The sequence below is a fragment of the Trichogramma pretiosum genome, unplaced genomic scaffold, assembly GCF_000599845.2.
Source record: "Trichogramma pretiosum strain Unisexual culture from Peru unplaced genomic scaffold, Tpre_2.0 scaffold5, whole genome shotgun sequence".
Lineage (NCBI taxonomy): Eukaryota > Metazoa > Arthropoda > Insecta > Hymenoptera > Trichogrammatidae > Trichogramma > Trichogramma pretiosum.
The window spans coordinates 1,257,765-1,281,961 of NW_019641672.1; the positions used below are offsets into that span (position 1 = coordinate 1,257,765).

Below are 24,197 nucleotides of genomic sequence, written 5' to 3' on the forward strand. Positions count from 1 at the left end.
ATACTATTTAACTTAGAGTCAATTAAACAACAAGTAGTCAACTAAATAATGCGTGATAAAAATGCACGATTTATATCGTAGCGATAGCACACCTTGGAGATAAAGATGCCTACGGCCGATGCAAGGATACGATTTCGTTAACTCGCGCAGCGACGCGTCGAGTCAAGACCCCGAGCCAATGCTTCGGAGCTGTCTCGCGCATCGCTTCGTTAACAAAAAAAAAGAACTTGAAAAAAAAGTCAAAACAATGTACAGGTTCGCTCTTGTCGAGCGAGATCGTCTATGCATTAAAGATTTGTTTGTGGATCGTACAGCTGGACTACTACTATTTGGTGTCGTCTTCGTTGTTGATGAGCTGCTGCGTCGAATTGTCGTGGCTCTTGTAAGCCGAAAAGAAGGCCAGCGCCTTCATGAGCTGGTAGCTCTTGCTGATCGGTATGTTGCTGTCGTACAGGCTCTTGGAGGCTTTGCAATCGACGTAGAACCACCAGTTGCACTTGAGGATCGTCTGGTCGAAGAGCGTCGACTCGGGACAGAGGAAACTCTTCATTATCAGGCCCTCGTCCGTCAAGGCGCACACGTGGAAGACCTGCGATGGTTGGGGGGGAAAAAAAAAAACAAAAAATACGTAAGTCGTTGGAAAAAAAATCGTCATAGCTCGAACGAGCCATTCGTCGCTGTCTCGATTGTATTACCATGCATCCCAAGTCCTCATCGGCGTAGAGGCCGGGAAAATGTTTCTGATCGCCGCAGTAGAAGGTGGTGTCGGGCAAGTCCACTCGACTGGCGAAATTGTCGTCGAAGTTCTTGTCGTAACCAACTGGATAATACTCGCGGGGCGCGTTCATAACTTTCGTCGCTCCGGTGTTGCTTGGTTTGCTGCACGACAGAGCGAGAAGAAGAAAATAATGTCATTGCTGCATAGGTATAAATGCCACGCAACGCGTGTAATAGCACACGAGACGCTCAGACACGCGCGTTATCCAACCGCACGAGTTATTTGCACTGCGAGCGAAATTGATCTAACGGACGCGTTTCTTTTCTCAGCGAGTTCGGGGAAAACTCGTGCATGCGAGCGGGAAAAAAAGTACTCGGATAGACATTATTTTTTCACGTATATAGTTGCGACGAAAAATCACCGAGTGTCGTAACGATTTTTGTCGATTATGATATAGAGCTCGTCGCGTTATACCTCTTGACCGGAGCCAGAGTAGTGGTGGTCGTCGTGGCGGGCGGTCCCTGCTGCTTCTGCAAGAGCTGCTGCTGCCTCAGCGAGATGGCCGCTTCGAGAGCCTCGAGGGTGATGTTGCTGGCCTCGGCCAGGGCCTTGAGGGAGGGCTCCATGCTCTGGATGGGCGCCAGCGACGGCAGAGACGGCATCGACTGGCGCTTCTCTTGGTCGCGCAGAGGCTGATTGGCGCTCTCCGAGGCGACGATCGGATGCAGCGACATCAGAGTCATTTTGTTGACCTGTTTTTGCATATCATCGTCATTTGTCAACTGTATCGGGGGAGGGACGAATCAAGCTTTATTCTTTCGTTCAACTGTATTTATATGGTGCAACTTTAGCGAAGGTCTAGGTGTCGAGGCACATACGATATCGGACTTACCTCGTTGGTCGAGTCGTCGAGGGTCGGACTGTCGCTTATGCGATTGGTGATTCGGGCGGCCGACGACGGCATACTGACGAAGGCCGGGACTGCGTTGCCCATCTTGTCGAGGCTCGCCATACTCTTGACCGGCGGAATAGCTGCCACGATGTTAGGAAGACGAGCCGGCTGATTCGCGCCCTGCTTCACAGAGAGAGTTTAGTTAGAACGGGGACGCGTGCTTAAATTATATCGCTGGCAAATGAGCATGTCGAAGCGAAGAAGCGTCAGGTACAGATAGATCGGACAGGTGGGATGGCGTATAGGTTAACGCTCGTAACGATCAAACGGCTCGATTATACAGATGGGATCTTCGTAATGCCATTATATACATCATCGCCGAGACGTGCGCGCAGGTCCTATCGTCAACCCACCTACCTGATTTATTCTCCTGGTTTGCATGATAGCAGCTTGCAAAGCTTGCGGATTGAATTGAACCTTCGGCTGGTTGTGCTGCTGCTTCATGGCCTCGAGCTGCTGCGTTCTCTGCTGCTTCAGCATGTACGCGGCCAAGATCTCCTGCTGGTTGGGCTGCTGCTGCTGCTGCTTGAGTTTGGCCTCTTGCTGGACTCGTTGCTGCTGCTTCAGCACGTCCTCCTGGAGCTCGGCGAAAGTCGGACTCGGCATGGTCCTCAGAGCGTTGGCTTGGCTGCTGCTGCTGCTGCTGCTGCTGTTGTTGTTCTGGACCACGAGACGTTGACGCTCCGGCTGCTGAGCCATGGGACGCGAGCCTCCGTTCGGCAGGGGCTTGAACGGCGGCAGTGCAGGACTTCTGCCGGCCTGTCTTGCAAGGAAGGGATTCATCTGTGCGTATTTGAAATCATGCGTGTGATAAGTGCGCGTGTATCGAGCATGCGACATTGTACAGTTCGGTTAAGAGGATGATCTATGGATTTAGCACGATCGGCGTCAACGAGGGGAAAAAATCGTAAACGTCTTACGAAGCCTGTGTATATATGTATACAAAAAAAAGGAGATACGAATTACTTCATATCGTAAATAGCAGAGTCACAGTCGAGATATTATTTCGCGCGTATACGCGTTTGTTATTGCTCAACCCGAGCGCATGCATAAACGCGGCAAAAAAGTAATTTGTATCCTCGCGCGCGCTACGTTTGAAAAAAATCTTCTACATTTATGATGATTTCTTGAAACTCCGAGTGCCGTTGCTACATTATATTATATTTATATATTAATGTCTACGCGTGCGTGAGTGTTTGTAAGAGCGGCAAGGGTCACCGCAAAAAAAAGATGCCGTTCACGCGCGTGCATACATATTTTCGCTATGAATCGAGATAAACTCGCCGAGGCACGCGCGACTAAATATATAGGAAATTGTCATTAAGCTCGTGCAAATGTATGCCGGAGCAACGAGAAATGTGCGTATTACCATAGTGTAGTAAGTGGCATGGCCCGCTCGTCTGGCCGAGTCCGGTGCGCTTCGTCTGCTGCTACTGCCGCTGTCGAGATTCGTCAGCGAGTCGGCGAATCCGAGCTCGTCGCCCACCGATAGACCTGGAAAAATCACGCGCACCAATGTTGAGTTATGAACAACGTGTACACTTCTACACTGAATTGTCATACACGCATGTATTAATGGTTCGTACACAGACGTGCATTGTTAGAATATAATGAGACATTAAAATGAGTAAGTTGAGTTCACGGACGGTACGCGCGTTGCTCGTAAAAAAAGTCATTAAGTTCGTGCTAACTCTGTTTTTTTTGTATAAAATAAAAAAAGGCCAACGATGCGACTCGAAGGTTGGCCGGTTGTTTGCCGTGCGATCGGTGCGAGGAAAAAACAAAACTTGAGCAATTGACAATTACATCATTCAGATATGCGGTGTGAAAAGTCGATTGGGGAAAAAAAGTCAAGCAAAGTCGTCGATTCAACTTTAGCTATGCGAAGTGCGGCTGATACGTTACTCGAGCCGCGATGTGGCGCACTCGCGGTCGCTGTTTATACAAAAAAGATTCAAAAATTCAATCATCTCGCGGTGGAACGTTCACGCATCTTTTCTGATGTATACACCCATTACCGTCGCGCTGATTGCGAGCGATCGAGATTATATACACACACACACACACACATACACACGTGTGCGGCTGAAAACACCCGTACTGAAATATAGCAATCATCGCACGCATATAGTGCAATTTTAGCGGGATTCCAAATCATGCGGTTACGTACGTACGTAACGCGCGCCATAATAGTGGATCGTCCTCTCGCTCATGTACACGAGGCAGTCTGAGCGGAAAATAAAAGAATATTTATTTCGTTGGCTCGAATTTCCATCCAATTAGAGATATGCTGGTGGAATTGAAAAAAAATGTATAGGCACAATTTTTAATTGATTCGCGTCGATGGTTAATCAATCGTGAATCGGTGTATTGTGTGGATTACATTCAGAAAGAATACACGAGTCAAAGCGATGTATCGTTTTTTTGCTCGTGCATTCACCACTGAAAGGAAAGAAAAGACAAAAATGTAGCCTCTACAACTTTGCAAAGGAGCGTTTCGAAATTTCATTATAATTTTAAATAACGAATAAAAAAGCCTCGATCGTTTAGCAGATACACGCTAAAAAAAACTCCAAATACACTTGCAAAAATCTCGCGAGCTCGAAACTCCGCTTTTGTACAGGCCCGGCTGCACACGTTGCTTATAAAGGCTCGATTGTTTGAAGATCATCCGCGCCTTCGGTCTTCTCTAAGTCTATATGCAATTAACGTTGACACATTGAATTCACATAAATTTATTATATGGATACGTATATATGTGTCTCGGTGATGCAATGCAGCGTGATGTGTATTTCTTTCGATACAGACTCGGTGAAGGGCTTGACGATTCATCGAGCACGAAAGAAATAGGATAATGCGAAAAAAGCAATATAAGTTAAGTTATATGGATCGAAAATTTACTCGGGAATACGACTCTCTGCAAAATCTAATTGTTGATTCAGCTCGCGATCGGTATACCCACGTGTGTATGTGTGCGTATAAGTAAGTAAGTAAGTAAGTAAGTAAGTAAGAGTGCACACTGTGCCGTTTCGGTGCGCTTAGGTGGAAAACGGTACTTTTTGTGCACATTGTGCACACAGGCGCGTGTGCGTGTGCGTAGGCATACATAAATTTGTGCATATAAAGCATAGCCACTGGCATCGGCTCGACTGCTCGTGATTTTTCATACATCGCATATATTATTACATAGTCGATTTATGCAGGTGCAAAGCGTGCAAAGCGCGAGGATGTAATTTGTATCTGGATATACATTTTATATAAACATCTCATGCGTGAACTTTTGTTGTTTATTTTTATCTTGCGTAATTTCCTACTACGTACTCGCGCCTTGTTCCGAGGATATTATCGTACTCGACTATTTTTGTTCAATTATCGCGATCGGGTCGATGACCGATAAATCGATTTTGGATTTTTAACGGTAACGCTCGGATCATTATTATTGATTCACTCACAAGCTCACGCTCGTTGCAGATTTTAAAGTTCAACGTGATTCAAATTTGTTTTTTTCGAGCCAGCTATTTTTATTAATCCACGTAGAATATCAATACGCGATACCACTCTCTTTTTGCAAATTGTATAAAATCGAAAAAAGTCCAAAACTATCAAAGTCTGAAACTTAATTTGCACTCTCGTGTATCGCTTCCATATTCTAGAAAGACAGGCGAGCGCAGCAGCCTCGCAAATTTTTTTTGATCCGAGTTTCAAGGCTATAACAGTGACTATCCCGGTTCTTTGCTGGCCGCTGTGATTGTGTGTATGTATGTGTGTTCGCGCGCACACGTATAAAACCCGAATTATCCATTAGTCCGCGTGTGCTTTATATGTGGTACTTTCACATTACAAGGTGCACGAGCGCACCAACACACACACACACACACACATAAACATCTATATTCGCGCAGAGCAGCGCCGCACGCGTAAACCAGCTGGCGTTCCGCGAAAATCCTGAATTTTAATAAATAATAATATGCACGAATCAGCGAGCTCATTTCTTATAGTTTTGTAGGTTAAATATTTGAGAGAAAAAAATGTTTTCACTTGTTATGGTTGTTTTTTTAACCGAGTCACATTGCGATCATCTACTCTTTTTTTCTTCTTTTTTTTTTTTGATATATTCGAAAAAAAGATCGGAACAACGGTATATTGATATAAAAAAAATGGGCCAACGGTATAATCCAATCTGCTCAGGTTCCTCTCTTTACGCGCGAGATGTGCTTAGCCGGCACGTTATTTTTAAACTATTTTCGCGATAATCTGCATTCACAAACGTGTACGAGTAGCGCGTTAATCGTCCGAAATTCTTGCCGGCTTCGTGACACGACTTTCTCCCGCTTCGTCCGATGGATTCGCGGCAGAGATGCAAGCTCGCGAGCCACTCGTGAAATCAAAAAGCAAAAACAGCAGTATACGTATTCTATGCGCTGACATAATTACTGTCCCATGAGCACCGGAGGACGGAGTTATTCTTTCGCGAATCTCTCGCGGCCGAAACAAATCAGTTTGTGCGATTGATGAGTTCTGCCAGCTTCGAGGTTTTAGGTCAATGCAGAGAAGGTGAGAAAACTGTCCAAGTATCGAATTTCACTCGTGCGATTTAAATATATGGCCAGTGTGAGCATAAATACGTGTGTGTGTGCCGTGCAATTGTACGAGCAAGTCGTTGACGCGTGCATTGTTGTTAGGTGAAAATAGTCAGATGAAAAAAGTGAAACGTACCACCACACCATTGATTAGTATCTCTTTTACATATTATTTATGTACAGCGAGTATGTGAGCCCGAAGGTAAGACTCGAAGCGAATGCACCTGTTTATTTTATTTACTTTTTTCCTCGTTCATCCGCAAAGGCTGAGAAGTAAAAGTATGCGCGAAGATTCGGTCGCCGCAGTTTGATCGTTTTCAATGACGATGCAAGTAAGCGTAAGGGTCGCGCGCGCACGGCCTCTCGTTTCACAATGGGCGCGGATTTTCGCAAGGTTATCGCAGGATTATAATGACAATGACATTGATGATTATGATGATGATAATATGCATGGTGATGAAAATTAAATTATGGGAAAAACACAATAAAGCGTATAATTTTTTTTGTTTTGTTTTTTTTATGGTGCCATAGTCATATCACTCACCAAGACCAAAGTAGCCTTTGACTCCTCCGAGATTACGGATACGAAATAGGCCAGACTTTTTCAGTGCGCAGCTGAAGGAGAAACCAAAGTCTGAATTTAAAACGCACGTACCACTGATTATTTGCCACGTACAGCCTAAAAACCAAGTGGCAACAAAAACAAATGCCATAGATATCATGTTAGGTAAACTGTGATGCCGATTTTTTTTTTTTTTTTCATTGATTTTCATTCAAATCGTGTGTATGCGCAGCAACAATCGAGCTGGCAACTTAGGATAATGTCGACGAAAGTCTCTCTTGGGTTTTTGTTTTATTTATTTTTTGAAATATTTAGTTTTTGCTATCGATCAAGAACTATACTCTGTGCTACTAAATCTTAAAGTTTGCTGATCCATTGACTTGCATTATTCCGGGCATCTTGCTGTATAAATTATTGATTAATCGTTTATTTTGACAGTACAAGCTCTGAGTCTTTCGTGCAAAGTAAAAGACAGGAAAAAATGTTTGTTTTATTGCAATAAACAGCCATGGTTGACCTCGATTTTTCCTCCTCGCCGTAGCTTTGAAAATTGTTCATGAAATTACGCCTATACGAAAGAATAAGAAAAAAAAAAGAAAAAGAAAAGACGTCAACGCTGACGAATCGATGCAAGTGTACGTAAACTTTCGATTGTCCCATACGATGAAATCGACGTTTATTTTCGCTGAAAATCCATTGAAACATCCTTTCGCTCTGACCGATAGTAAGAAAAAGTGTGTGTGTATATATGTAGGCCTGTGCGCGATAGGATATGCAGTTGAGCGAGTACACGCCGCGTGACGCGAGCGCGTAATATTCTAGTTTCGCGGCATATATTATCCGCTGCATATGTGCCGCGTGCAATCCACGATTTTTTATCGATATAATCTTAATTGAATGAAGGTAAAAGTCAACGGACTACGAGTGGCTTTGAATTTTAATCGTATGCGTAACCGAGAAATATTACGCACATATTAGACGGGCGCGCAGATGCCTGTAATTTACAGCGACCTTTTGACGCACGAACATTTGATAATCGCGCAAATATTATTCAGGAGTATGACGAAAGTGCGAGGATAAACAAGCACGAAAAAGGATACGAAAATCTTTTTCCTCGAGATCCGCTTGCGGTCGAATACGCATAAATTAATTCGAATCGATGCACTGACTCACGCAAGCCATCGTCGATTCATTCGCACGTTTCTCGTCTCTAAGTAAAGAAAGCAACGACGTATTTAAATGTCTCGCGGATGTTCGCACTTACGGACGCGCGTAAGGGCCGAGGAAAGATCGTCATTGGGCGATCTCGGTGGCGCGCATTATCATCGCTTTTAACGATCATCGCCTCTCTCTCTCCGTCGAGCTCATTATACGAATGTCTTTGGAAGCATCGCGAGTCCGCGTGTGCCAAGCGATCGACTTCCGGAAATTCCAAGCCAGCGAGAGAAAGATCGAGAGAGCCTAAGCACACGATCAGCCTGCGAGCGTATAGTCGAGTATATACGAGCGGGGACGACTCTGTGAGTGTGTGTACGTATAGCCTAGTGACCCACATCGAAAGCGTGTCTCGGCAGGCGCGATTTTTATTATATTATTATACACACATCCGTACGCGCGCCTCTCTCTCTCTCTCTCTCTACTCAAAGTATCTGTCAGTGTGGGCCTGAGTGTGTGTGTGTGTGTATGTCTATACCGATGACGAGGCGCTTGACCTCTCACTCGGACGGAATCTCGCGGGACACCGGCCAAAGACGGCTTTTTCGGATTCGCACACGTTTCGCGCGTTCCTCCGAGCTGCAATCTTCAGCGAGTTCGAGGGCTTCTCGACCGACGAACCATTTTTGAAATTCCGCTCGGCTGCAGCACACTATATGACTTGCTGTCGAGAGCTTGCGGTTTTTTACGATCATTGAATTGTCTTGACTGCAAAAAGTCACTCTCGGCGATGCAGCCTCGCGGTAATCCGCGCACAGGAGCACATCGTTCGCGCGTTCACACTTATATGCAAATATAATTGCAAATAAAAATAACAGCTCTTAAGGAGATGCCAAGACCGGGATAAAATGATTATTTTGAAATACCTTTTTTTTGAGATTTCTGTTGAATATTTTTCTAAACGATTACGTAAAAGTCTAAAAAATAACGCAAAGTTATGTCTTCGTTCTATTGTTTTCCAAACATACGCCAAATTTTCGGATATCTCGAATAGAATAGAAATCTCAAAAAAATTTATTTCGAAATAATCATTTCAATCTAACTTGAATATCTTCTCGACGACACATCTTTCCTCTTTTGATTGAGAAATTTCAAAATCCATCAGCGTCGATTCGACTTGCTCGAATGATAATAACATTTGCCTTCTATACATACAAATCCATATATACCTATATGCCTATGCGTGACATTTGAAATGCTGCGATGAAATTATAGCGGTATCCTTGGAAATAAAGTGAAATTTATGAATTTCACAAATGTAGGTATGGCTAGGCTAGCCAGGCTGTATCGAGTACGGACGACGACGAGACGACAAGTTTTACGAGGATGCGTATGTATATAAGTAATACTTATAAGTTATAAGGCATACTTATTTTACGGAAAGTGAAATGTTGTGGCAGTGAAACCATACAATGATCGTGACTAGCCAATAATCAGACCATTACTCGACTCTTCGTTGAATAATTAATATAATATATATACTCTTTTTCTCGACGCCGTCCATGCATATAACCATGTACCGATGAATCGCCCGTGCACAACTGCACGAGACTCTGTTTCAACTGCAGTTGTTTTAAACTTTACGTATACGTACAAGTTTAGCGGATGAAAGGCGGATTACACTTTTTTTTCTCTCTTTGTTACTTTGTCAAATGCATAAATTTGCTCGAGCTGACCTATTTCAAATTCCACAAGTACCTTTCTTATACATGCGAAGCTTTCATTTGCTACTCGCGGCTTATGGTACATACGCGCTTCTTCGGCATCGATTGCGACTCAATATCTCATCTCAAAAGTCATTTATCTCATTAGGCAAAAAAGCGAATGTTTCCTTTAATAATACATGTGTACGGCTAGTGTATACAGTGTGTGTATGTGTCTCGATGTGCAATAATTATGACCTCCGCTTGGTTTACAGCATATCTTCGCGTGCCATAATATGCCACAGACTCTACGCGGCATTCGTCCATCTATCGTTTACTCTTTTTTTTCACGATCGACAATTCGTGTGATTTCACAATTTGATTAATAGCGAGCGTATCGAGCCTCTCACGTATAAATTCACGGCCTAATTTTTACACGACTTTTTCCCCTCGAGCCGAGGCATTTTTTTTCTCTCTTTGTCTATCTCGCGTCGATCCCTCGGATATTCCTAATTATCGGTAATGACTCGACGGCGCACAAGTCCAGGCAATCGCGCCGCGGAATGAAACTACACTCGTCATTATATATCGACGACGAGCTCGCGATTCGATCAGAGGAATAAGGTATGGCTCGTGTACGTGCGCGTCTGCTGTGCCGAGTGTAGTTTAGACAAACGAGTTCTTACGATTGCTCATTTTTACCGTTTGCCTAATGATACGCGCGAAGTCGCATTATCAATTTACGCGCTCCAAGATAGATGCCTTGGTTATATAAAAATACGTAAGGGAATAGTGCGTGCGTACGCGTGATGAACATTTGTGGGTGATATAGAGATGAAAAATTACCGGATGACTTATTTGAGCGCTGTAACTGTAAAAAAATATCACCAATCTTCATCGCTGAAATTTCTTTCTTTTTTTTTTATCTAGCAACGATGCCGATTCTTACGTTGGATTTCGGAAGCGACTTCTGACGTTAACTTTGAAAAGAATTAGATATATTTACATAATTTACAAGGTAAATCAATAACCATTTATATGCATACTGGATGTACACGTTAGTCTATAAAAATATCAGAAAAAGATTGAGCGTCAGATATATTAATTGATAGTATAATAAGAGCCATCAAGTCAGTCTTAAAGTCAGAAATTAATAGCACAGAATATGTATACATTGTAAATGAAATAAAACCGTATGAAATGTAAAAGGTATAGAGATACCCCATAACCCAATAGAAATCTCGAGACTCTTAAGACTAGAAAAATTAAAATAATGATCTAAGATTTAAAAATAAAAATAATTAAAATTTGATGTTTATATCGATCGAACGATTCCGTCTACGCGAAGTGCCGGATAGCATCAAAAAAAGCTCTCATCGCGTGCGTTTACGTACCGCGTGCAAGTTCGCGAATTGCAATGGGAAATAAAAGAGAACTCCCGATACAGAAAAAAAAAGAAAAGAAAAGCCACGGGCAGAGAGAAACACTCTTGTCGTCCCGCGATCTTTCTTTTTTTTTCATTCCCGGAAAATTGCCGCTCATTTACGCGCTCGATCGTGCGTGATGCTGCATTCGTGTGCACCTTTGCTCGCGCGCAAATCGAGAAAATACGAGACAAAGTTTCTGCACACGAATATTCTGGAAAATGATTAGGCACACGCGTACATTTCATGACAAATTGAATTTTTTAATTCGAGAATGGTGAAAGAAAAATGTCGTGTTTACATACCAAGAAAGATAAAAAATGACAAAATTTCGACGATCCGCATGTTGATGCACTTAAAAAAAATGGCTCGAGACAACAACAAAAAAAAATAAATAAAAAGCCCTTGCAGCAATGTTCAAAGGCTGTGTTTTCGGCGAAGAACAACAACACTGTATCGATAGGCGCACTGATACTCGTCGTCTATGGGGCTCCGTAGATTCGCGCGTGAACGACGGAGAGAAAAAACAGAGAGCGAGAGAGAAGGTGGCCGAGCTGCGCTCGAGTTTATACCGCGAGGCCGCACAGGTATACACTGAATAAAACGCCGTACCGTATGAGAGAGAAAGACGCGTGTCCGCGCGCGCGAACGGACCCCGACCGCGGCACGTATACTCGGATAAACGGGGCCCCCCGTGTGTGTGATATATAGAAAGGAGCGGGGACACTCGCGAGAAAGAGAGAAAGGCCTCCTCCCCCTTTGAATTACGCGCGATGTACACCTGTACGTACACATGTGTGTAGCAGGTACATAATATCCATAAAGAGAGCTGCCGTTTTCGGATTTATCGCGTGCGTAAGCCTGATTCGCCCTCGGTTTTCAGACATTAGACCGACTCGCGTATCGTGGACTGGTCATTCGATAATTGCTCCTTTTCGTGATGGTCGCTAATTCGTACTCGAATCGTCGCGGCTTGTTAAGAGCTTGCGAACTTGGATTTTTTTGTCGCTTCGAGCTTGTAAACCGATTAGAAATTGTGTCTCGATCGAAGGTGAAATCGGTAAGCCGATCGTTGCATCAGAGTCGACGAAGGAGAAAAAAGATTGAGATGTATTTTCTTTTGTCGCATCTCGGTGACACATCATCTGAATCAAAAGAGAGGAGCACTGACCCACTAGCGAGTACTCGATAACGGGATCGATGAGTGCGATCCGATGACTTTTGAGCCTGAGAGCACAGCATATGTCGCGAGCGCCATACAACATTATCAGACGTAAACGATGATGTTGCTGTTGTGAAACTGCGAATCGGTGATGGTCATTAACTATTTATGATAAACGCTCGTTTGATTTGCATTTTCTAACGATGTTCACAGTTAAAAAGTATACGATATGGTACTGCACAGGGTTATTGACATTTTTTATGAGTAATAAAGCATTTAATACCATCTTTAAAGTAATTTAATAACGGACTTGAAAAACAATTTATAACAGTAAACACTTTTACACTACGACATTGTCTACCACGAAATATTCGTTACAAATTAAGATGAACAGTGTTTGATTATTTTGGTCAATCACACTCTACATCTATCTAGTTTGACGGTTGAACGGTACAATTTCCTTTTCAATTTAAAACAATAATTTATACAAATTCTCATATAAAGTTATCGAATACAAACATAGATTTTGGTTGAATGTGTGTAAATAAAAGGAACATGACAACTTATATGTTTACAGCTAAAAAATCAGATACTTATTTACAATTTGATTTGAATAATTTAAAATTAATTTTTGCTTTTAACTTTTTTGAGATCAATTAAAATTATAATTTAACAAAATGTCATGCATATCTGTTGTCAGTTTTTTGTTCATTCCTTACAGATTTCTATTTCTCCTACTTTTGAAAATTATTTAGTGATACATTTTTAACAAAAGATGTTTAAAACTCACAATATTAAAAAACATGGAATTTTCAACAGATCCTATTTTATGAAAAAATTTTTTTAGCAAGGCTTAATTTTCTTATCCGATTTCAGTGAGCTATCATCAGATTGAGTATTAGATTCAGATTGGTTTTCATTTGCATTTGTAGTATTATTTGATATACTTGTATGTCCATCCTCTTGAACAATACTTTCAGTTGGAGATTTTCCATTTAATTGCAGATCTTCAGTTGACAGATCGGAATTTACTTTCACATAATCTGATATATCACTTTCACAAGAAACTTCCACAGTTTTAATGTCTTGGTCACTACCCGCAATATTGTCTTTAATTGGTTCAGTTATACTTTGTTTAGTTACAATGTTATGATCAGACGTAACAATGACTTCATCTTCAGTCTTTAAATCTTTGGTTTGCTCATTATTAGAAGTACTTGATTCGTTCACTGGAACTGCATCACTATGGACACATTCTTCATTTGATTTTTGTTTTAATTGGGCTAACATATTTGCTCTTTCCGTTTGTAGTGAGTGACATAATCCTTCAAGAACTGTACATTTTTTATTTAAGGTTTTAATCTCAGCATCTCTCTTTTGTTGATCAGTAACCATTTCTAATAAATTTGCATTACTCTTTTCCCATCGTTTTTTCCACATATTTGTTTCTTTTTCTAATTTGACAATTTTTTTAGTCATCTGTAAAAAAGAATATGAGTAAATACAACTTTTATGGATAATAAATAAATAAATCTAATTTCATGTAAATTTTCATGATCTATAAATTTTACCTTTTCAATTTCGGTATTGAATCCACCGAAAACCTGATTACTCTTGGTCAAAGTATTTTGAAACTCTTCATATTTTTCAGAGTACATGTCTACTTGTGAACGTAAGTTAGCTTCAATTATTTGAAGTTCTTTTATCTTAGCATGATACTCTGCAAGTTTTTGCAGTAATGCAGCCTTCTCTTTTAAAAGAACTTCTTTTTCTTCCGTCAATTCTAAGGTGACTTGATTTAATTTTGCATCTGCAGCTTGAAGTTTGCAATTCATCAATTGATGCATGCTTTCAAAATGTTGCTCTCTCAAGTCCATTTCATTAAAAACTGACTTGAATTTCTTTTGAATTTCCATATTGTCGTTGTTTAATTTGGCATTTTTTTCATTTGTTTCAGTCATCAGTTGCGTGAACTCTTGCAAAGTTGTCTGAAACTGAGCAGATACTTCTTTTCTCTTTTCTTCTTCTTCTTTTAGTTTGAGAAGGCTTTCTTCTTTTACAATTTTATTTTGTCTTTGTAATTCTCTGCACAAACTTTCAAGGCGACTCTTAGCTAATACAGTTTTACTTTTTTCTGATTCTGCTTGACTTTGCTCTTTCAGAGCTGATTCTACTCTTTTGTGTGCTTGTTTCAAAGATGATTGCAGTTTGCGGTTTTCATCCACAATGTCTAAGTACTTTCCACTTAAAATTTGCAGTTTTTCTTCCACTGACAGGGGGCCATTTGGGCTTTTGAAGAATTGTTCAAGCTGTTTTTCAGATGCTTTTCTTGCTTTTTTGTCTTTGGCCAGAGTTTTGTTATCGACAGGAGCAACCTTAAAATAAAAATATAAATTTTGAAAATGAAAGAATGAAAAAATTAAATTAAAGATGAGAGATTATGTGTTTTGTCATAACAGTAACAAAAATAATAAAAGGACGATTATTATGAAAACTATGCAAGTGTGGTTTTTACAAAGGGTTATAGTACTTACAGTTTCATTACTGTCGGTTATCACAGCAGCACGGGTATTGGTCTCCATTGTTTATGCTCATCAACGATTGGAAATTGCAATGAAAAGTTTCCCAATTCAGTCAGTCTTATCGATTAGTATCAATAATCAAATGAATGCACAGGACAACTGAAATACAATGAAATGTATGTGAGTAAACAAACAGAGATTGCCGGTAGAGTATGCAAGTTTACAGAGGGCGCGACGGGCTTGAAAAGACAAAATTATTTGCCGCAAGCGTGAAGCGATGCGTGCATTTGCGTTCTGCAGTAGCATCGCGCTTAGAATCCAAAAATTCTGAGATAGAACTGTATAGAATTTAAGGAAAAATTTGATGTTGGATCGAAATCGATGCAGACGCACAGACAAAGAGAATTGAAATTTCTCGAAAAACAATTGGAAGGTGCTTATAAGGACGCTAGATCGTTCAACAACTTGGCGCATGAAAATAAAAGAAAAACAAAGTTACTCAGCATCATTATTATTGGCAAAGAATAGCGCGGTACGACAAATAGGCAGCAAAACTAAATGTAGCTCGCGTCGTCGCGTTTAATGACAAACTTGAGATTAGCTCGACGATTGAAAAATAAACGGTAATGTTGAGTTTTGCGTAAACGTAAATGTAGGCGCGATAATAGTTACAGACACACGGCTATCTTATACACGTATAATAATTCAGCATCCGATTTATTTATAGCCCACACTCTATGGGTTTTCAAAGTATACGTGCTTTACTGCACAGCAGTGGTAATTAACTTTACAAATATCTCAAGGCTCTAATCTAACGGAGCAAATAGCAGCTTTTTCGAGCAAAAAAGCTCAACGTCCGGATAATGGAGAAAAATCTGAGTACTACTAAAAGTGTGAATATCTACCAGAGGTACGTCGTTGAATCGTTTTTCTGGAAATCTGCGACCTAGAGAGGGGCACTCGTTGCTACAAGCACAGCTGCGATCGAGCTTTGAAGCGCAGTAACGTTGTATCGCGCGTATTATCGATATAATATCATGTACGTGCGGGACGAAACGGAAGGTACTACTGTCGCTCGGTGCAAAGACACACGCGTTGGCTCATCGGTTGCGTATACGCACGCATAATACAAATACACGCGAATCGAAGCAGAGAGACGACACATAAGCGTATATACGTAGCAGCAGCAGCTCTGGCCCACGCGTTATTTTCGTCGCGTTCTAAACTTAGCGTCGACGGTGGAGATGGTTGGTGCTTTCGGAGCTTGCGCGCAATGCCACAGCTATACGACACGCGAAGCTCTGGCCTTAAATTTTCCCTCGTGCATCATCCGATGTGTTGCTGCTGCTGCTGCTGCTGCTGCTATCGATCATGTGACTCGTCGCCTACGTGCCCATAAGGAAGAATTTCATGGTGGACGAGTATGAATAATTTATCTGACTTTTCTTTACAATGCTGCACGCAGCCGCATGCACACGTGTACGCGTTCTGCTGTCGACGTGTATAACGGAAAAAACCGGCCGCGATGCGATGTACGCGCACAATTAGCTCCGAGCGGCATAATTGGAATTGCCATGGGCTCGCTATGATAATCGGCCGCGAGCGTCTGATTAATAATGCAGAGCCTACGCTCGCGAGCTTATTATATATGTAACTGCTCGACGGCTAATTTTTCCCTCGCAAACTTTTCTCGGCCGTGCAGACATATAGCGACGATAAGCTTCCGATCCCACGTTGGTCGCGACCGAAATCGCGAGACAGACTATAGGCGCCCATCGTAGGTATATATACACCCGATCGTAGAAAACAAAAACGTCGGAAAAAGCCCATAAAGTGTCGGCGCGTTCCTCGATGCAGGCGCGTACGTGCGTGCTCGCGCGTGGATGCACTGTAGGCGATGCACATCGACGACGACGAGTCGAGCTAGCTCGAGCTGCAGCCGCCGATTAACATGCAGCGAGCGCAGCCCAACGCTCGGCACGCACCAAGAAAATCGATTCGCATGCGCTGCTGCTACTGCTGTCTATATGCACACACACGGCCGATGCGCTCGGCGATCGGCGCGATCCCTCCCTTTCCCGGTCGAGGCAGCTGTGCGCGGCTATATACCTGCCTGGCCGACTGCGTGACTGCGTTGTCCAACGAATTGCCCGTGTGTGTATAAGCTGTGTGTTTATACACTTTCGGCATTGTCCATTGTACCGATCGCTACGGCACCGATGAGATTCTTCCTCTTTTTCGTCGGCCGTTTATCGCTTCATCTCGCAATACCGAGAACGAGCTCTACTCGGCGCGTTTCATGTCGCGCCTGCACCTTCCTTCGGAACACACGCAGCTTTTTCTACTTTATTTTGCTCGCTTTTTCATGTACGATCGACGCCAAGAGGAAGTCTGATCGTTCGCACCTTACTGTGCTGCAAGTCGCACCACGTGAACCGCTGCGCTTGGACTTTTCCATCGACGGCCCGCGAACCATCTTCTCGCATACTCGTAATTTCGAATTTAGTTCTGTAAATGAAAATTGCGTGCCAGTCGATAGACGATGGATGGCCAGCAGCTAGTCTAGCGCGTGTGGCATACGTGACTTCGCGAAGCTACGTAACGCTATGTACGATCGCGCCACTTGAATATTCATCTCGAGTAATTCGTGCCTTTTGCTATACACACTCATTATAAACGATCACAATGACAGCTGCGAGCTTCGACTACGATTACGCTCACTCACACATGTGTAACGTTGATCTATACGAGAGGAGCTAAAAGATAAACGCGATGCTCGGAGCCTCATACGAATTGTTCTATTTGTTTTGGCCGCGCGTGTTGCAGCTTTTGCACGAGCTTGCGAGCTCGCTTATATAGACGATATTTGTACACCATCGCGTAACACGGCACGCGCAAGTTAATGCAACGCCAATTACGTGTCGAATTATTTAGCATACAAGATCGTTTTGAGAGACCAGTCGACACTCGACGAAGAAACTCGTAAAGTTCATCGGGTGTATTACATCGTGCCAAAAAAAATATTTACGCTCCAGTCGAGAGGAAAAGAACGACGAGATAGCGAGCTTTTGGAAATTATTTATTATCGTGTGATATGTACATATTGTCCCTTTAAAAGTTCGGGATCGATTGCTCGAACGTGATATACCGAAAGAGCCATACGGATCAATTGAAGGTTCAAGGAGCTCCATGCAGAGGACGACAATGATTCAAGATGTCCTTATTGAAAAATTCAATCAAACTCTGAGATGCGAACGTTTCGGTGATATATTTTTCAGCGGACTATGCAAAATCGACGTAGCAATATTTTCTTTTTTCATCTGCATTCCATGCAAATACATTAAAAGATATTTTGTTGGCTACCTCATCCACACAATAATACGCTCGATTGTTCACCGTAAAAAAGAAAAGTCGATTAAAGTTATTCGCAGCGGGCACAATTAAATCTATTCAGATATCGCAGCGGAGTAACTAGGTCGCTTCTAATCAATGAATAATTGTTGTTTAAAAATGGAAATAGAAAAAAATGGAGAAAATAACCCGTACAATCGTGGCTATTATTTCATTTCGAAAGAAGAGGGATGAAGCGAGCGATCGTGTCCCGAGCAAATGACGAAGCAACGAGCGTCGAGGGAGTAGGAGAAAGAAGACGCGTCGCGCTGCCGGCCACGCCGTTGGTCAAGCGCTCAAAACAAAACTCCTTAGGACCGCGTGGATTCGAACAGTTGAGTAAATACTCGGCCGAGGTAAACATCGCTCTCCTCTTTTACTCGAGATCAGAGAATTTTTATTCGTACATTTCTCTCTCTCTCTCCCTCGACCGAAGAATTAATTTATTATTTTTCGACCGATATCAATCGTCAATTGCGTTTTTTCCACGTATTTCAAAGTGCGCGGGTGTGTGTTTGCCTACTGGTTGTAAACGTGGAGTTTCAAGCTCCGCAAACGAGCTTGCGAATCATGAACGAGTTCGCGAGGCTTTGAACGTCTTTGGTTCGTTACGTCAAAGGAAATAGATTACAGCGAGTGAAATTGAAATCGAGCAGAATCGATCAATTACCGTAGTTGGCGCAAAAGCTGATTCTCGATCGAGTCTTCGCTCAAAGTTTTTGGGCAACTGTCGTAAGCTAATTCTGCATTGAACAAAAAAGGTGTGAATCAAATCAATGGAGAACATTCGAATACCATTGGAAGCGGCAGCGGCGAGTCTCGCCAACGCAACCATGAACGCGACGGCCTCGATACCGGTGAAAAGTCGATCGACCAGCATAATTGCCTTCGTCGTGTTGAATCTCGTGTACGTCGTCGGTATCGTGGGAAATATCGTGGCGCTCGTCATACTCTTGTGCAAGGACAAGGTAAGTCGACGATTCGGCGCTGCTCGCGCGTTCACGATCGGCAGTGGCCTACTTTACGCCGATGTTTATTTATCGAAGTGAAGAGGCGGCGGCACGCGGCACGACACCTGGGTTAGTGTCACGGCGAGCTGCCGAAAGCTCGACGTATATAAATATAACGCGTGGATCGATCGATTGCAGGGCCGAAACAGAAAGCACCTGCTGATGCTGCGCTGCCTGACCGTCAACGACTTGATCGCCATGATCGGCACCTGGGCCCAGATGTACATCTCGCGGATCTTCGTCAACGGCAGCTTCTGCTACCTGCACGTGATCTGGCGGCTCTTCGGCCTGTTCAGCGGCTGCGTGGCTCTGGTCATGGCCGGAGAGAGATGGCTGGCTCTCACCCGGCCCTTCGTTTATCAGAAGGTAGGCGTCGTGTACTTTTGGCGTACTTTGAACGTTTGCCGGAGGAAGAAAAAAAAATGACCCGAGTATAGATCATGGAGCGAACGCGTCAATTATTTTATTGAATTGTTCTTATTGAGAGGCGGCAGGGGGTCGATTGAGTTGTCATGCGCTTGCAGCCGTATCAATTATTAGCGCATCCACGTTGAATAACGGGTACACGATGTGCGATGAAGCGCGTCGGCGCAACTTTTAAAAGCTCGAAACATCCCGACGAGTTGTCAATCTTGGCAAATTATGGAACTTTCGAGTCAAGGTTATCGAGCGGCGCACGAGAGCATCGCGACGAATCTCGAAGATGCGCGTTTATTTCAGTCTTGGCGGAAGGATCGCTGCGATTCGCGAGCGCAATCATTTTTTTTATGTTTTGCGCCACTCGAGTCTTATAACGCTCGTGTAAACTCGCGATCGGCTCGTCATTGTGTCGCTGCCAAGAATAATTAAGCATCACGAGCATTGCTCGCGAAGAGAACCATATATAAATCGACGCGCGTTACACGCACACAATGAGCCTTAGCGAGCGAAACGGAAAATTTTCTATACGACTCGGAGAAAAAAAAGAGCAGAACGAGAGACACATCGTTAACGGCGTCTGGTGGTGAGCGTCGCGCGAAAGAATCTTGACGATCATTTTTGCGAGCATTGAACTTTTGCGCACGGCGGGAGGGCGGCAATTCGAATGCTACGATCGCGAGCTGTTATACAGCTGCTGTAATTGCGGGTCACGCGAAAAAGAGATAATTAGCTGTGGTACATCGACGAACTCGGTGACACGTTGATATTTAGCAGGTAACGTCCCAGATGATCGTACGCTGCATGATTGTCTTGTGGCTGGTCGCGCTCACCCTGACGATGCTGCCCTTCTTCGGCTTCGGACTCTACGAGAAGGTCACCGACAAAGGCGTCAAGTGTCTGAGGTATCGGGACGCCGTCGAGCCCGTCGACGTCGCTTACGCCTACGTCTGGTTCACCTTCGGTAAGCCATAATAGATACAACGATTTTCATCATTCTTGCGGGCCGATCGCTCTGTTAAAGGAAAATTAATCGAGCTCGATATTAACAGGTACGATCCTTTGCCTGTCGATCGTCTGGTGCAACTTGGCCGTGGCGAATGCGCTGCGTCGTCTTGGCCGACGCAACGGAGCCCTGCGCCGCATATCTCGCGCCTCGTCGAGGGCGAGACCTCTGCTGAACGTCGACAGCCAACCACCGGAGCTCGGAATAACGGCGGAGGAGCGAGCTTTCGCCAAGCTCATGGCTATGCTCTCGATTTCCTTCTTGCTCTGCTGGATGCCGCAGATGGTGCGTATCATTGATGTACTTTTACTTAATTTGCTTTAATCTTTCATTTTTTTCTTCCTATAAAAGTTCTCTTGATGAAAAGAGATGCTCGCAGATTTGGTTGTGCGCGCGAATAAAAAAAACACGCGAATCGAACTAGAAAGATGATTTTTATTTCAATCGAGTATTTTTTTTTACACCACGTAACTAAAAATGATCCAAGTATAAAAATATTGATTAAAATGCATCGAGAAAAGGATATGTTATGAATCGACGTGTATTAAGTTCGAAATCTCATTGTCAGGATTGACCATGGGTCGATCGGAAACGACAATAACACGTGCCCTTCGTTACGCGTACGCGTCGTCCAACTGTGATTTCCGGAAGCCGCAATGCCGCGCTCGTGTGCATCGCGTGCGAGCCACGGCTGCATCCCTTGAGAGGGCTTTTACGGCCGTTTTACAAATGCGGCACGAGGCTATACGCGATGCATATACGCTGCAGCAGCATCTTGCCGTACGCACGTGACCATTATACAAAATTATTATTTTGTATTTATTAGCGCGTCCTTCGTATCGCCTCCCCTTCTTTCCTCTCCCTCTCTCTCTGCGAATCGTGCGTCGATCGAATTATCAATAATCACGATATTAGCTTTCAATCGTCGAGATGTGAAACTTGTTAATATAGTTTCGCACGCAAGTGCACTTGCCTACGTACCATTTTCTTAACCAAATCGTTGCTTCGTAATGAGTTAAGGTATTTTTTGGCAATGCAGCCACGCCGAGTATCGAACTCGGCTGGTATCGAGAAAAATCATAACTCGCAGCTCTCCTAATTATGCGCACGTTCTCTTCTCGATCGCGCTCCAACTTCCGGACGTTGAAAAATCATTCGAAATCCATATGTGCATAAATCGGTACACGCGTCACGTACGGCATCGAATACTAAGCGTGTTTCCTCGATGGCTCGTCCTCATCGCGTATTCCTTGCATTTTCTCGCATGTGCCCTCTCGCAACCAAGTTGATCTCTCGCCACGACGAATGCGGCGACGACTTCTACGACCATCGACGAGAATCGAGAAGGAGAAATATGCGCACACGAATGCACGAAGCTAATTCTAATACGATACATTGTGGTGATTCGATGTAAAGACGCGCTCGTCTCGTCGCGCTCCCTCTTGTTTTGCAGGTATCAATTCCGCTGGCTCAGTACTTGCAAAGGTTGCCGCAGGATCGCGTCCTGCTACGGCGTCTGATAATAGGCTTTCAAAAGGCCGCCGACATCCTCCTCTGTCTGCACTTCACTCTCGACCCGTACATCTACGTTCTGTTGAGGCTGCGCTCGGGGCTGCGCTTCAAACTGCTCAAGCCACTCTGCCGCGTCTGCTGGCCGGCCAGAAGTCGAGCCAGCTCCTTTACAGGTCTGCATCGTTCGTCATATTAATTTACCTCGAGCCGTAGCCACAAAAAAGAGCGTCGAGAAATAAAAATGAATCAATTTTTTTTTTTGTTCAACTGCAGCGACGACGGAAAATCCAGCTAGCAGCGGTGACGTAGGTGACCCACCGACGCCCATCACGGAGACACCCTCGACACCGGTGAGCGAAGAGCACGAGTCCCAACTGGTCGCCGTAGCTGTGTAAATGCCGACCCAAGCAAGTTTGACAATTTGTTTCGGAGCGTTGCTCTGAAAAAATATATCTCTTTCCCGCCGGAACCTATCAACTATTGTTGTATTTATCCTCATTCGTCTCTGTAAATTGCCAATTATCTGAGAAATCTAATGGCTGACGATTTTTTTTCTTTTGCTGTCTTGAGAAACTTGTTCTGTATGTCTTAATTGTCCCTAAAATTTATTGAAATTATATTCGGACAATCTATTACCTTTTTTTAGAGGTTCATAATTGGTGCTTCTCTTAATTACACAGGTACTGCTTATATTGAAAAAAATTTTCAGCTTAGTCCAGAGGGATTTTAGAAAAAACGTACTAGTTTTTCCACTGAAAATTGACTATACATTTAGAAAAACAATATTCCCAAGGATCTGAGCCTTTTGAGTAGTTTGCCACTGTGGAGAGAAGTATAAAAGTGGAAATCTAATTGCATAAAAGTTTTAAATTTCCTTACGATGTTAACTAGTATCTTCTCAGTTGTTGTAATAGGCCTTCAAGTCTATCGGGCATGAAAAATTCGATAGTATGGAAAAAACTATATGTCGAAAATAGGCTACTTTTCGCTTTTTTTGGCCTTTATTTAAACATTTTTCCACAATTTTTTGATACTCGCAGATTTTTAGACGTCGTTAGTATTAGTGGCCCATTAAAAAATTTAGGAGATATTAGATGAAAATCTTCATCGAAAATGATAAAATATAGCTCTTTATGTTTCTATGTTAACATCGCTCAAAGTTGAGCTAAGAATTTTTTTAATATTGACTAAACCATGAATTTTATATAATCGTCGACTTTGTGACCCTAAAAAAGGTAGTGTGCTCTGAAAAAAACTAGTTTTTTCGTCAGCAGGAAAAGTTTTATTTTGGCCATTCGATTTTCAGATAATTGTCCATATGTAACTAGTAGACAGTAAAAGAATCAATTTTCAACTACCCGATTCGTTTGACTGTTAATCGTAGTTTTAATATGTTGATATTTTTTTGTAAGTTCATGACACTTATAATGTGTAATAATACAATCTTTGATCATTCCATTAATGTTTATTTTAAAACTTTCAAAATATTTACAAAATTATTAAAATTATCAAAAAATATAACAGCGTGAATAGATGTTGAACCTTTTTTATGTAATCCAGAGGTAGCTAAGGTAGAGTAAAAATGGATAATTTTCAAACGCTTTGAAATAATTTTAAACAACGAAGGCATCTTTGAAGATTTTATCAACATTTTCAGAAGGTTTCGATAAACGCATTTGAAAATTTCCGATATCTAAATTACAAAAAATTTAAAATGAAATATCTATAAACATATTTTTTCACCTCAAGATTGATCTTAACTGTAGTAATAGAAAATAAGTGTATGAGTTATGTGTGTTTGTAGATAGGTATTGACAAATTTACTTAGAAAAAATAAAGTAGGACGTAAACTTAAGTTCAAGTGTGTAAATTATTATACAAAAAGAAATAAAACTTATCGAGAAAAAATGTTCATAAATTTTTTATATCTTCGCTCCATCTTAAAAATCCAATCACTTTGTGTATTAATTGATCACAAAATGACAATATTATAAACAATTAATAAATTAAATTTCCACTACCTTTGTTTAGTTTTTATTTGTCTCACACACATTCTCCATGTGCATACAAATAAAAGTTCTCAA

At 42.5% G+C, this 24,197-nt stretch overlaps 3 protein-coding genes across 5 annotated transcripts; 1 reads left to right on the forward strand and 2 right to left on the reverse strand.

The window, feature by feature from the left end:
- Nucleotides 1–321: 321 nt before the first annotated feature.
- Nucleotides 322–6,972, reverse strand: LOC106650260 (AF4/FMR2 family member 4). Its single transcript, XM_023460516.1, has 7 exons — nucleotides 6,795–6,972; nucleotides 3,040–3,164; nucleotides 2,088–2,453; nucleotides 1,611–1,790; nucleotides 1,193–1,500; nucleotides 696–879; nucleotides 322–589 (listed from the first exon to the last, which is right to left on the reverse strand). Exons 1-7 carry the CDS (start codon nucleotides 6,970–6,972, stop codon nucleotides 326–328), a joined length of 1,605 nt encoding a protein of 534 aa, XP_023316284.1. The 3' UTR covers nucleotides 322–325.
- A 5,564-nt stretch (nucleotides 6,973–12,536) lies between these two features.
- On the reverse strand, nucleotides 12,537–15,902 carry LOC106650400 (alpha-taxilin). 2 transcript variants are annotated; one of them, XM_014368374.2, is made up of 4 exons: nucleotides 15,684–15,902; nucleotides 14,791–14,937; nucleotides 13,828–14,631; nucleotides 12,537–13,735 (listed from the first exon to the last, which is right to left on the reverse strand). In XM_014368374.2, exons 2-4 carry the CDS (start codon nucleotides 14,836–14,838, stop codon nucleotides 13,100–13,102), a joined length of 1,488 nt encoding a protein of 495 aa, XP_014223860.1. In that variant the 5' UTR covers nucleotides 14,839–14,937; nucleotides 15,684–15,902; the 3' UTR covers nucleotides 12,537–13,099. The 2 variants fall into 2 exon arrangements, with proteins under 2 accessions (XP_014223860.1, XP_023316218.1); XM_023460450.1 differs by lacking the exon at nucleotides 15,684–15,902 and having other exon boundaries at nucleotides 14,791–15,190.
- Nucleotides 15,903–18,535: 2,633 nt separating this feature from the next.
- On the forward strand, nucleotides 18,536–23,773 carry LOC106650399 (prostaglandin D2 receptor). 2 transcript variants are annotated; one of them, XM_014368372.2, is made up of 6 exons: nucleotides 18,536–19,136; nucleotides 19,317–19,544; nucleotides 20,370–20,559; nucleotides 20,648–20,886; nucleotides 22,055–22,286; nucleotides 22,387–23,773. In XM_014368372.2, exons 1-6 carry the CDS (start codon nucleotides 18,945–18,947, stop codon nucleotides 22,506–22,508), a joined length of 1,203 nt encoding a protein of 400 aa, XP_014223858.1. In that variant the 5' UTR covers nucleotides 18,536–18,944; the 3' UTR covers nucleotides 22,509–23,773. The 2 variants fall into 2 exon arrangements, with proteins under 2 accessions (XP_014223858.1, XP_014223859.1); XM_014368373.2 differs by having other exon boundaries at nucleotides 20,373–20,559.
- Nucleotides 23,774–24,197: the final 424 nt, after the last annotated feature.